This window comes from Rhamphochromis longiceps, linkage group LG16, assembly GCF_057381845.1.
Source record: "Rhamphochromis longiceps isolate RC_006_pf linkage group LG16, R_longiceps_female_GT1.1, whole genome shotgun sequence".
Lineage (NCBI taxonomy): Eukaryota > Metazoa > Chordata > Actinopteri > Cichliformes > Cichlidae > Rhamphochromis > Rhamphochromis longiceps.
Window position 1 is genome coordinate 27,257,566 of NC_140572.1, and position 12,617 is coordinate 27,270,182.

General features: G+C 37.3%; 1 protein-coding gene across 1 annotated transcript in view; it reads left to right on the top strand.

Annotated features, from left to right (window-relative positions):
• Positions 1-12,617, top strand: part of erbb4b (erb-b2 receptor tyrosine kinase 4b) — a 361,178-nt gene that overhangs the window by 336,009 nt on the left and 12,552 nt on the right. The window contains exons 21-25 of the mRNA XM_085385312.1: positions 3,216-3,371; positions 5,146-5,221; positions 6,772-6,918; positions 8,617-8,714; positions 9,522-9,692. Of these exons, the coding sequence (XP_085241438.1) occupies positions 3,216-3,371; positions 5,146-5,221; positions 6,772-6,918; positions 8,617-8,714; positions 9,522-9,692 (648 nt within the window). The remainder of the gene's footprint in view (positions 1-3,215; positions 3,372-5,145; positions 5,222-6,771; positions 6,919-8,616; positions 8,715-9,521; positions 9,693-12,617) is intronic.

The following is a 12,617-nucleotide window of genomic DNA, read 5'->3' on the forward strand; positions in this document are numbered from 1 at the left end:
TTTGGGCAAGGTATGCTTGCAAAAGTTGGCACAACACTGTGGGGAAAAGAATAGACACTCTCATAGACACTGAAAATCACACGTTGGCATGTTTGAAATTTAATAATCATCCCCTTAGTGTATATCAGCGTTTCTGCTTTTAATGTAAATTCTGCTTTTGAGCATATGGTACATCATAACATATCAGCTCATGGATCCTCATTGTTACTGTAATTTTTTTTTAGCTCTGGCACAGAGTGGAATCAGACATCATTAGATTGCTCATGTAAATAGCAAAAACCTGCACATTAGTCATGCCGTATGTTTTACAAGAAAAAAGTTTAAATACAAGTACATTGCTCGAGTTGCATAGTTTCCATTAGTCACAGTCTCAGCGATTGGGCACATTAATCTCCTAACATATTCCCAAACTGGCAGCACTGGCTATAAGAGCAGAGCTTAAATTTGCCTTACAAGTGCTTGTTGAGCTTAGAGCCAGTAGTAAAAGTCATTAACGCTAAAGCTCATAAATAAGCACTCATTTGTACAATCTGACCATGCAAATCTGAGAGATACTGATTCATTCTGATATAATAGCCAAAACAAAGAATGCACTCTGTTGTACTGTAATAGTATGTTTATGTATGATATGTTTGATTACTTCATTGAGGTGCTACCTACAACAGTTATGAATCTCAGTCTCCACAGCAATTTATGTGATTTTTTTTGATTGGCACAAATCATTATACTTTTCATGAAGTGAAATAACTTCACCTCCTGCCCTTAATTTTAAGGGCAGATGTAGGTGCATGGTGATATAGTCCCACATATGCAGTTATTGAACTTGTTCCTGTACTGCGCTGCAGTGAATAGCTGGATGGACATGTACTGTAATAGAATTATCTGCTCATGAGAATGATTTATTATGTCAGCGTCTTATGAAAGCAATATTATGTCATATTCATGTCTACAGGTGCATATGGGTTTGTATGTATATGTGCAGGTATGCTAAAAGCACCTGTTCGCTCCTGAGATTAAGCCAAACGAGGCAGTGTGATCATAGCCTTACAACTGTATGAATGTTATCTCACCTCTTAGACTGGTGTAGCTCAACCCCACCTATCTCCATCCCTCTACTCTCCTCCTGCTCCTACTTCTCGTTTCATTCCAGCCCATTCCAGCTAAATCCAATTTGTTATGGCTTCAAATAAGGCCTCGTTTTCTCTGTCTTCTCACCACTTCAAACAAAGTGGCTTACATTATTGCTTGTCCAATTTGAAATAGTTTTCCCCTATTTTTCTGTCTCTTCAAGTCCACTCTAGCAGTGATGCACAATAGGCAGTAGGGCTGGGTATCGTCACTGATTTCTAGAATCGATTCAATTCCGATTCACAAGGCCCCGAATCGATTCGATCCACGATTCGATTTAATTCGATTCGATTTAAATCTGGGAAATTTTGACAGTCAGAAATATTATAATTCAGATCAGTACATTTACATATTTTTGTATCAATAAAAAGGAAGCTGACACACGCAAGACTTTATCACAGGTGTGAGCATCACAGCAGAGGCCTTTGTGTCAAAGTAGCTGAGGATAAAACACAGAAAAACATGAAGGTGATTTTCCTGGCCTGGGATTTTATAAAAATATTCTGCAGTACATCAAAAACGAAAGAAAACCATTAATCAACATATGAACATCACCTCTGAAGTTACAGCGGTTTTATTACAGACACAGCGTTTTGCATTTTGAATAATTTTAAAAAGTTTAAATTTGTTCAGTATTGAACAGCAGAAATGAGGTTTTCTTTTCGGAAGAATGTAAAAGGGAAAAAACAGCGGCCGACAGCCTGTAAACAACAGTAGACTTGTGCGTAACAAGCAAGTGAATAATGAAGAAAGGGAAACTGTTCTTGAAGTACAGAGAGAGAGCTGTGCATCACAGTGGAAGCAAAACAGTAAAAGTCTGAGTGAATTCATGACGATGTTTATGTGAAGCGTTTGGATCTTCTTTTGCTGCTGGTTCGGTCAATATTGTTTGGAGAGAGATCAAACTAACAGCTTTAGAATCGGCGCATAAAGGGCGTGCACACAAAGCGCAGACCCGCCGACAGATCAGAGTCAGCGAGCTGTCGGCTTTCAGCCCCGACTGTGAGAAAAGCGACATCTAACTGATTCTGATCCGCGGGTCCCGCTGTGTGTTTAAGTCTTTGTGCAGAATCCGTGTTCCTGCTCTCATTTACTGTCTTAACTGTTTGGTGGTTCTTGAAATTTTGTGAGATTTCACCTGAGATTCTGGCATTTTGGGCAAAATAAATTTATATTAAAAAATCGATTCAGGATTTTAATGAATCGATTTTACGTTATCCAAGCCAGAATCGATTTTAATCGATGAATCGATTATAAGAACCCACCCCTAATAGGCAGTGTAGGCTCAAGATGTGCTGCACAAGGTGTAGAAAGTGAAAAGCCTTTACACAGCTTTATGGAGATATTATATTGTAGCTTTAGGACATGGCTGGCATTTTGCTCCACGCTGAGGTTGCCTTTCTGCTTTTGTAATGATGCAAATTCTGATATCCTCTTTACCGGTGCACATGTTTGTGCACACGTGCCTCTCTACACACGGTAATGATGTTTTTTTGTTTTCTTGTAATTGTTTTTTTGTTTTGTTTTTATTAAGCACTTGTACTTTTTGCTGAAAAAAAATGGGGAAAACATCCCAGTGACATTAAAATTGGGATTTAAAATATTAACCTATTAACCTAAAACTGCAACAGTAAAATGTTTTGAGAGTTTGTTTTGTTGGGTTTTTTTCTAAAGCATATCAGTTGTAAAGACAGAGCACAGGGTTGGTTTCCTAATTGTTAAGTAAATATACAGATGGAAGTGTTTTACTCCAACATTCTTGCTCCTATGAGTCCTGTTTTAATTGAAAACATGCTTATGGATACTGCCTTTGATTGCATTGCCAAGCATTTGGCAGTTACGGGGGCTTTTCTACAGTCTAGTTGTTGATTGATGGGAATTATAAATCTAAAAATATCAAAGTGGTTTTAATGATGCTGATATAAATAATTAGAAAAATTCTAACGTTGACTTGATAGTGATAATGATGACAACATATGGTGATCTTAACTTGCATGCATTTGATTTATAGACAGCAGTATCATGTATGTTGTTGCAAATGAACTTGGAGGGAAATATTGTCTTTATGTGCATCTGTTGTGTTGCAGGGAATGATGTATCTAGAGGAGCGTAGGCTCGTCCACAGGGATTTGGCAGCCCGAAATGTCCTGGTCAAATCTCCCAACCACATCAAGATCACTGACTTTGGGCTGGCTCGCCTGTTGGATGTCAATGAAAAAGAATATAATGCTGATGGAGGAAAGGTAAATCGTGACATCTCCTTTAGAAACATTGTCAAATAATGAAATTTGGTTAATTTTGGGGGGTAAATAGACATTTAATTTCCTTCTGAGAATCTGAGTTGATGATCACTGCCACACACTGCCATGGAAAGCAAACATTAAACAATTTCCTGGCTGGGAAGCCTTCTTTTGCTCTAGAGAGAACAATGAGTTTTTAAATCGTAGAAGACTGTTTCGCAAGCAAAACAAGCCATCAATGCCACCGCTGAACATGTTCACCTTGGAAGTGCAGTGTACGAAATTATAGCCTCAAAAAACATAAATTAATAACTATGTTTTCATAGCTGAATGGGCTGAAGTTATCAGAGCTTGTGATTGTGAATAAGGTCGATCTAACATTAGCAACATTTGAATGTGTGAAGTTGAAGACTTGTGTTGTTTATATGGGCTATTTTTTTTCCTTTGGTCTGAAGTCTCCACTGTTTGTTTGTTCCTCTCCTTTGCTCTTTGTTTCACATTTTCCTTGTGTCTTTTGTGCTCTTCATCTGCTCCCCTATATGTGTCACACACAGAGCAGAGTAAAGCAGGCACACTCTTAGCGGAGGAGAGGAGAGGCAGGTGAAGTGAAGATAATGTTACTTGAGATGGTGACAGCTAGGAAGGAGAGTCATTTTAAAAGGGATCCGAAACTTTGCTTTGTTTTGGTTTTTTTAAGCTCAAATAGCTACTATGTAGTGAGTTTTTGAGGTGCTGATTGCCTGATTGCCTGTTATCTTCAAAAAGACCCAGATCAGGCATTTAAGCTAAACTAATCTGCTGCTGGCTTCTGCTCTGTATAGACTGACTGTCTCTTCTCTTCTGACTGTCAGGAAAGTGAACGAGAATAATGCAAAAGCTTTCATTTAAAAATCTCAGTTTCATTTGCATTTGAACCAGAAACGTGCCAAAAACGTCTGCTTTATAATTCTTTCCTTAACATTTAAATGAAAAATGCAGTTTGAATGTTGGAGTGTGTACAGGCTGCAGTAACCATCATGTTAGTGCTTTTTGTTACTTTTGCAATTGGTCCGGTATGATCACTTGAACTTGTAATAAGGGCCCATCTACCTCAGTTATTTGTTGAATAAAGTGTTGGTTTAGGAGATACAATATTAATAAATAACCATTTTGAACCTTACGGCTGACATTTTGTAAAAGACAGCGATACACATTAACATTAATGAGGGTTTCATATTCTACAAGAAGAACTTAGCCCATCACAAAGGACAGTTTCACTGGAGTGAAATGGTATTCTGCTCTACTGGACCGTGTTATTTACCTTTGGGGATTTCAAAACCCTGTAAACATAGTAAACAAATATATCCTTGAGGCTGTACTTACACTGAGTTCTGACCTCTTCTAATCTTTGTTTATCCTTTGCCGCTTTTGTATTTTGTTTTCAAAACCTCTTTACTCAAGAAAGTCTTTTTCATCCCTCTCTCTTCGTCTCTTTCCAGTGTCTCCAACACGGTTTATACCAGTGACGATCACTGTAGTATTTTCCCCTCAGCTGAGTGAAAGACAAATTCTGATCTTCCATAGCCCCTCCTCTCAGTTTCCATCGCTGTAATAAATAGAATTTCATATCTAATTATAGTGTTAAGCTGCATATCACCAGTGTTGTTGATGTATCTTTGCCAAAATGGTCCATTATCACTGTCAACACCCAACTAGCTGATATTTAGTATAAAAACACATGGAAAATTAGAGTTTTCCTTAAGTATAAGGGTACTAACATCTCTGCTTTTATTAACAGATGCCCATCAAATGGATGGCCCTTGAGTGTATTCATTACAGGAAGTTTACTCATCAGAGTGACGTTTGGAGTTATGGTAAGTGTCCTTTGAATATAACAATGACAGTTTTCTATATAATTTTATTGATAACAAAGGCACTGGTTGACCTTCATCCAATGAAATGTAAATAGAAAAGCTGAAATTAAAAAAAATGGCCACAATTTTAATAAAGCACAGATTCTTATCACCTGTTTTGCAAAAAGTTTTATTGTTTCTTACTACTTTATTGTCATGTTGCCATCAATATACTAGAAACAACAATGTCAGTTGCTAGGCAGCATATGGCAGCATAATGTATCAGATGTGTAATTCAACTTTTGTAGATATAAATTACATGTTACGGTCCCGAAATTAAGCAATAGAATATTTTAGTATGGTGCTTTAGGTACATAAATACTGCAAATGGTTATTTTAGCCAGTGGTGGGTGATTGTTAGGTAACATGATGCCATCGTAATATCAGATGTCACTAAGAGCATTCGAGGCCCTTTAAAGTGTACCTGTGTGCCTAGTTTAGTTGCTCAACCGCTGACAGTCTAGCAGGAATTTGCAGACAAAGGAAAAAATAAAATAAGACTTGTGTGTGTGACAAGAAATAAAGAGGGGAATAGAAAAAGGGTGCATGAGGTAGAATGTGTTCAAGGCCATCTTCATATTCTTGGTTTTATTCATTATTTACAGACAGTTACATCAAAATACATGTAGTGGGAGAAAACTATTGAAGGTACAAGGCTGTGAGGGAGAGGACAGAAGGACCATGAGAGGAAAGAGGGTGAGATCATGCTCCTGCTGAGAGCTTGGCTCCGACTCTTCCCTGTCCATTTAAAACGCTAAGAGCAGCCAAGAGACGGTGAATAGACAGTGGATGGACACTTTACTTTGAACTCATATACATGTAGTGTAATGTGAAGTAAATTGTGATTAATAAAATCCTGAACATTATTTTTAACTCATCTTTTTAGTTTCACAAGAATCAAGAACCATTTGAATGGTTGATTTTTTCCTTGGTGGCTAATTAGAACAGACCAGACCTGGCTGATTGGTGGGTTTTGCAATCTGTAAAAAGTTGCGGCGAATAAGGGAATAATTTGGGGACACTTGAGTGTAGTTTGCACAAGGAAGCATAAAACTGTTATTGGTCACATCATGAGTCTTTGCACAAGGTGTTGCTTTTATCCAAGCCTTGTCATTTCTGCATACCTGTCTGACAAAGATCTTACCCATAGCTTACAATGCGACACTGTAGCAAGGTGGTTAAAAGCAGAGTCACGCCTATGTTTTCCTGTCATTTATTTATGTAATTTGCTTGAGACTGAGACTTATTGGTAAAACAACATTTACTGTTTTCTTAAGACATCTCTTTTTCAAATGTCTGTTTCATTAAATGAAAAAGATTTCAAAGTGCACTTGTGCTTCCTTACTCTAAAAGAAAAGGAACATTTATTTTTGTTTTCCTATTTCCACTTACTTAGTGAATTTGGGCTTTCAACTTTCTACTTGTTCTTGTTTTTGTAATTATCTTTTTGTCTCTCCTTACTTAATCTGTCTGCCTCTGTGCTCATATATCACTACTCCTACATCTTTCAGGTGTAACCATTTGGGAGCTGATGACCTTTGGAGGGAAGCCATATGATGGGATTTCTACAAGAGATATCCCAGATCTGTTAGAGAAGGGAGAGCGTCTTCCTCAACCACCCATCTGCACCATTGATGTTTACATGGTCATGGTCAAATGTAAGTAAAATCTCAAAGTAACCAGAAGAACAGAAACTCTCTTTAATAAACTAAAATCAAATGCAACAAATCAAATAAATCAGAATTAATAATTACTGCTTCTACCATGTTAAACTGAGAGCGATGAGGAAACATGCTAGCTAGTTTTGAATAGAAAACATGTTCAGAAAACATTTGGTAATCGGTAGATTGCGGTTCTACAGTTTAGCCCACCTGTTTTCTTTTAATTGATCATACTTGTATAAAATTTTAGAGGACTGCTAAGCATGAACAGGTTGGCCTTAGTGGTCAGCCACTGCTGTTATACTGTCAGGCACTAGGGTCACAGGTGGCACTATACCCTCTGGCCACTGCTGACAGGACAAAGACTGGGTGCCAGCACCACTTCAGCCTTCTCTACTGCTCTCCAAGGTTCAGCCTCTGGCCGTTTCTGTCACCTTGGCTTTTACGGTCACCCTCAACCTGCGCCAATCTGGCAAGTGGACACAGACACGGCAGGGAGAGGTTACTATCACCTGCCTCTTATCTGACTTCTTTCTGCAACACTGCACATGCTGAAAAGGCTCATGTGCTCAGTGTACTTCTGAAGCTTTAACTAATTTCACTATCCTCTGCTTTACTGGCAATAATAATAGACGCTATGCACCAAGACAAAAGATAATCAATTTTACATTTGAAATGGCTTGTGTATGTATTTATGTATTCACATCTAAAGCCACATTTAACCATCCTTTACCTAGTCAGCCTGTACTCAAGGCCAGACCACATGATTGCTTTGGCATTATATCATCATGTTCACATGGAAACTGGCAGAAGAGCACATAGCTCCATATGGCCATTATAGCGATGAAACAGTATTTATATTTGAATAAAGAAGAGAACTTAATTTAAACTCATGTAATTAATCATTATGAAACAATGCATTCTGGAAAATGGTTTAAAAATGAAATCTTCAAAAATCTTAAGAAGTAGGGGAATATGGCCTGTTTTCATGTCATGTGATTGATGTCAAGCTTTCACAGGTTAGCTACAGTTTTTTGTTACCCAGACCTTCCCACCACAGTTGGCCCAGGGATAATCCACCACATCTGCCCCATCAATACACGAGCAAACACACCAGACTCCACTATCACCACCACTTAATAGCATAATGGTGTAATACAGAGCTGCTTTGAGTGCAATTGAAACCACCATCATGATAGATTTAACCTACCATATCGACCAGTCAGGAAATAAGTTCAAGTTCAGAATAATTTCAATTTATCACTTTACGTATAAATACCCGTTCACAATGAATTATTCACTTTGTAGAGATAGCTGCATGTCAAAAAATAATGCTTGAAAGATGATATCAAAGTCTAATTATTGTGCATTATTATGTAGCCTTTAATCCAAAGCCTCAGTCTATGGAGGCATTACCCTTGACACCAAAGTAGGAAGACCACTCAACTGCACTGCCAAATCTCCACTGACACCTTCTCAACACATTGTTCCTAATAGTTAAATGGGGTAACAGTAAATTTACACAGGAACAAAAAACAGGATCCTGATGGGGATAGATGAAGCCTCAAATTGAATGTTGACTGGGAAAGTTATACACATCAATAAGATGTATAGATGGCATCTCCACCCCACACACACGTTATTTTTATTTGGAACATCATATTGTTAAATATATAATAAAGAAATGCCTTTCAGGCTGGATGATTGATGCAGACAGTCGACCCAAGTTCAAGGAGCTGGCTGCCGAGTTCACTCGAATGGCTCGAGATCCCCAAAGATATCTGGTCATCCAGGTAGGTAAATTGATGGTATCAGAATATGTATGTTATCTTTATAGTGTGTCTTCGGTTACTGTGTCAGTTTTTCATATAGAGAGTTTTTCTGTTTCCCATTTCTTTGTAAAAGAAAAAAAACATGGATTTTGCTTATGTTGTGTTAAAATAAGTGCTCATTCAAAAAAGGTTTCTCTAAGTAACACAAGTAAAACAGTCATGAAACAAATCTGACATTATCACACTTGTTATTCTGATATTTTCAAATTAACTTCAGTAAAATATAAGCTGCAGAGGCTATAAAAGTGTTAAAAATAATAGCTAATGTGTTATCAGAATAACAAGCTGGACCTCACTCCAAACACTCTCCGTCTGATAATATATCTATTAATGTCTACTTCCACCCCATACACATTTGTTGTGGTTTCTGTGCCCCACCCTCCCTTTCTTGTTTCTCTGCATATCAGCCTTTCTCAAAAGTATCAGATGGATCTGCCAATGACAAGGCCCCAAACCACAGTCTGACTTAACTTGTTGCTTTATCGTCAATAAATGTTTTTCTCCCTCCCCTCACTTCCAACTGGTGACAGCAGATGGCCGCCCCTCCCTGAGTTTCGTTCTACCGGAGGTTTCTTCCTGTTAAAAGGGAGTTTTTCAATCCCACTGTTGCTAATAGTGGGTTATTGTTTTTTGTTTTTTTGGATTGTTGGGATTTTCTCAGTTTTATTGTAGACTTTGTATCTTACAATATAAAATGCACTGAGGCCATTGTTGTGATTTAGCATTATATAAATAAAACTGAATTGAACTGAATCAAACTTTACTCAGGGTGATGATCGCATGAAGCTCCCCAGCCCCAGTGACAGCAAGTTCTTCCAGAGCCTCTTGGATGAGGAGGAACTAGATGACCTGATGGATGCTGAGGAGTACTTGGTGCCCCACTCCTTCAACATCCCCCCACTGGCATACACTCCCCGCACAAGGATGGACTCCAACAAGGTATTTTATTTCAAGCGCCCTAATACAATGTTCAATATGTGGAAGAAATACTGAAGATACACTTACATTGTGTTATTAAGGTGGATCATTATGCAATGTGACTGCACAATGTGTTTTGCGGTAGAAATAGATTGTTTAAACTTGGAGGAATTTTTAAAAATAGCTTAGACTTAACAGCATGTTTTCATCTTAGCATGTCAAATACTGCTATTCTGGCAGATGCCACTGGCATCTGTGCTGTGACAAGAGAGATTAAGTCCACATTTGGAGGCTAGAAGGGTGGTGGTGGTGAAGTAAATCACAAGTTTGCCAGCCAACAACTCACGGTTTGTCTCCTGTTTCAGACTTTGTTCTGCGTTGATTTCACTTAATAATTAGTTTTAGGTTTTGTAGTGGCCCTGGCAGAACCACAATGGTGCAATAGGCTTAAGAAAAGGCTATGGATTATGGTGTAGGTTCACACCCCTTCACAATATCAAGCGTGCATAAAATGTTCAACTAATTTTCTTCTGTGTATACCCAGCTGGCAGTGGTGATAAGAGCAAATAGAGTTCTTAAATGACTTGCTCTTGTCTATGTAAAATATCTAAATAGAGCTTTAAAAAGATGACAGATCTGGTTAGCCAGCTGGTTGAACATGTGATTGCATTAGCCCTTCTAATGTAGTCATTGTCAAGCTGGATGGGCTATTGATTTTAACTGTTTTTGATGTACTCACTCAACAATTAATTTGTTCTTGTTGCTCTGTTTTTATCAGAATTTTAAGCTAGAAGTAACAGTGGTAATAGGAGGTGCCAACTGCCATTAGTCATAATGGTTTTCTACATTCTAGACATCTAACCCAATATTTTAGTGTAGTTTTCAGTTCACTGTACTGTTGTTGATGTCCACAGATTTTCCTACAAAAATATTTAGCTGGAATATTTTTAAATAACTTATTAACATTGTACACAAGATTAAATCTATTAAATGATAAACTGTAAAGTCATAAAGTTCTCTCGCGTTCACTCCCATCTGTCTCTTGCTGTCCAATTCTCTTTCTGTTTTCCTTCGTCTTTCTCCTTTGTGAAACTGTTGTAATTGCCTTCTTCTGAATTGGAGTTTACAGCTAGATCTTCTCAGTTCTTGGACTGTTCAAATGTTCATAGTCTCTCTTTGGACTTAAATCTATCACAGCACCAGTCACACAGCCAGAATTCAAACATTTTCTATTCCAAAATCCCCCTGTGTTTATGTCAGAATAAAAATACCTACTGAATGCCAATGAGAGATATGTCTCAAACCTGTTTTAGTGCATTTCAGAGAGTGAATGATTATGTATTTGCCTGATCTGTATATATATTTACAATCCCCCTGCTGTTCCCTACTATTGCCTATACTTTTCTTCCACTACTGGGCCTTTCTTTTTAGTTTAAATTATTATGAAGTTATTTGCATTCAATTTCAAATAGGTTGATTATTGTAATGAGCTTGATTATTAAAACACTTACTTATACAGCCATATTTCACTCTATTATTGTGACTCATAACTGGAAGAAATTTGTTCTGCACTCACTTAAACAGACATTGCCACCATACTCCGAAATGTCATTATGAAAATGCATGCTAAGATTAAAAACTATTTGGTTTAAAGCGATGCCAAAAGCTTGTGCTTTGATAAAAAGGTGAACGGGGCACTTTACTTGACTCTTCAAGTAATAGTTAATATTTTACTTCACACTGGATTAAGTCTCTGTTCATCTTCAGGGTACAAAGTAATACAGCTGTGCATGTGTTTGAATATGATTTAAAGAAACTCCACAGTTTTATATTTGTGTTAAGGTTAGTGATTGATTTTGTTTTTTATTTTTTGATGAGTGATAGGTATAAATGAGGATTGAAAGAGGGAAATTTAGTAGATATACCTGCAGTTACACTGTAATGAGAAAACAGCATGAGCTCTAAGGCCTCAACTAATTGCTTCTGGCTTATAATGTAGAGCACTAGATGAGAAACTGGGGAAGACTCCACATGTAATATATCAGGAAAAAAGAACGATGCTGTTGCATACAGAAAATGAGAATGCCCCTCAATTCTGCCCTTTGAAGTTCCTGAGATTTCAAGCAAAGGTTTGGACAAAATATAGCAGTAGGCACAGTTTTGTTTAAAGCTCCTATTTGCTAATAATTGCATTACTCCGATCTCTAAGTTAACAAAAAAAAAGGAAACAAAAAAGATTTACATGACTGTGCGACAAGAGTCAGATGTCATCAGTAACTGGGCACTCAGTAAAAACTTTATTGGAATAACTTAGTAAGTTTGTAAAGAAGTATGCTCATTTCCTGCTTTAGATTTGTATTTGTGGACTTCACTAAATTATTTTCCATAGTTCAAAATAATTTTCTGCTACAATGTACTTTGATAAAACTCCTCAATTCACCATCTGTCTGAAAAAAGGAATCTAAGCTTCTCCCGCTTTAAGGACACTGATCTTTTAAGGCAGATTTCTACTGATTTGGGTATGGTAAACAAACGGTTCACTGGGTGAGATGTGTGCCTGTGATGAGCGTATTATGGATCTCTCCATCAGTATGTACCTGTCTCTGTGTGACACCATATAGACCCAAAAGAAAAAAGAAATTGTTGGAAACTGGGCATTTAGAGTATGAAGCCATTTGTATCTTAGATACAAACCCAATTCTGAAAAAGTTGGGACACTTTATAAAATCTAAATGAAAAAAGTTGCAATAATTTACTAATCTCATAAACCATATTTCATTTACAGAAGGATAAAGAAAAGGCAAATGTTTAAACTGAGACTTTTTGCTATTTTATGAAAAGTATTAATAACATCTCAAAAACGTTTAGATGAGGGAATAAAAAGCTGGAAAAGTGAGCAATATTAAAAAGAAACAGTTGGAGGACCATTTTGCAATGAATTAAATT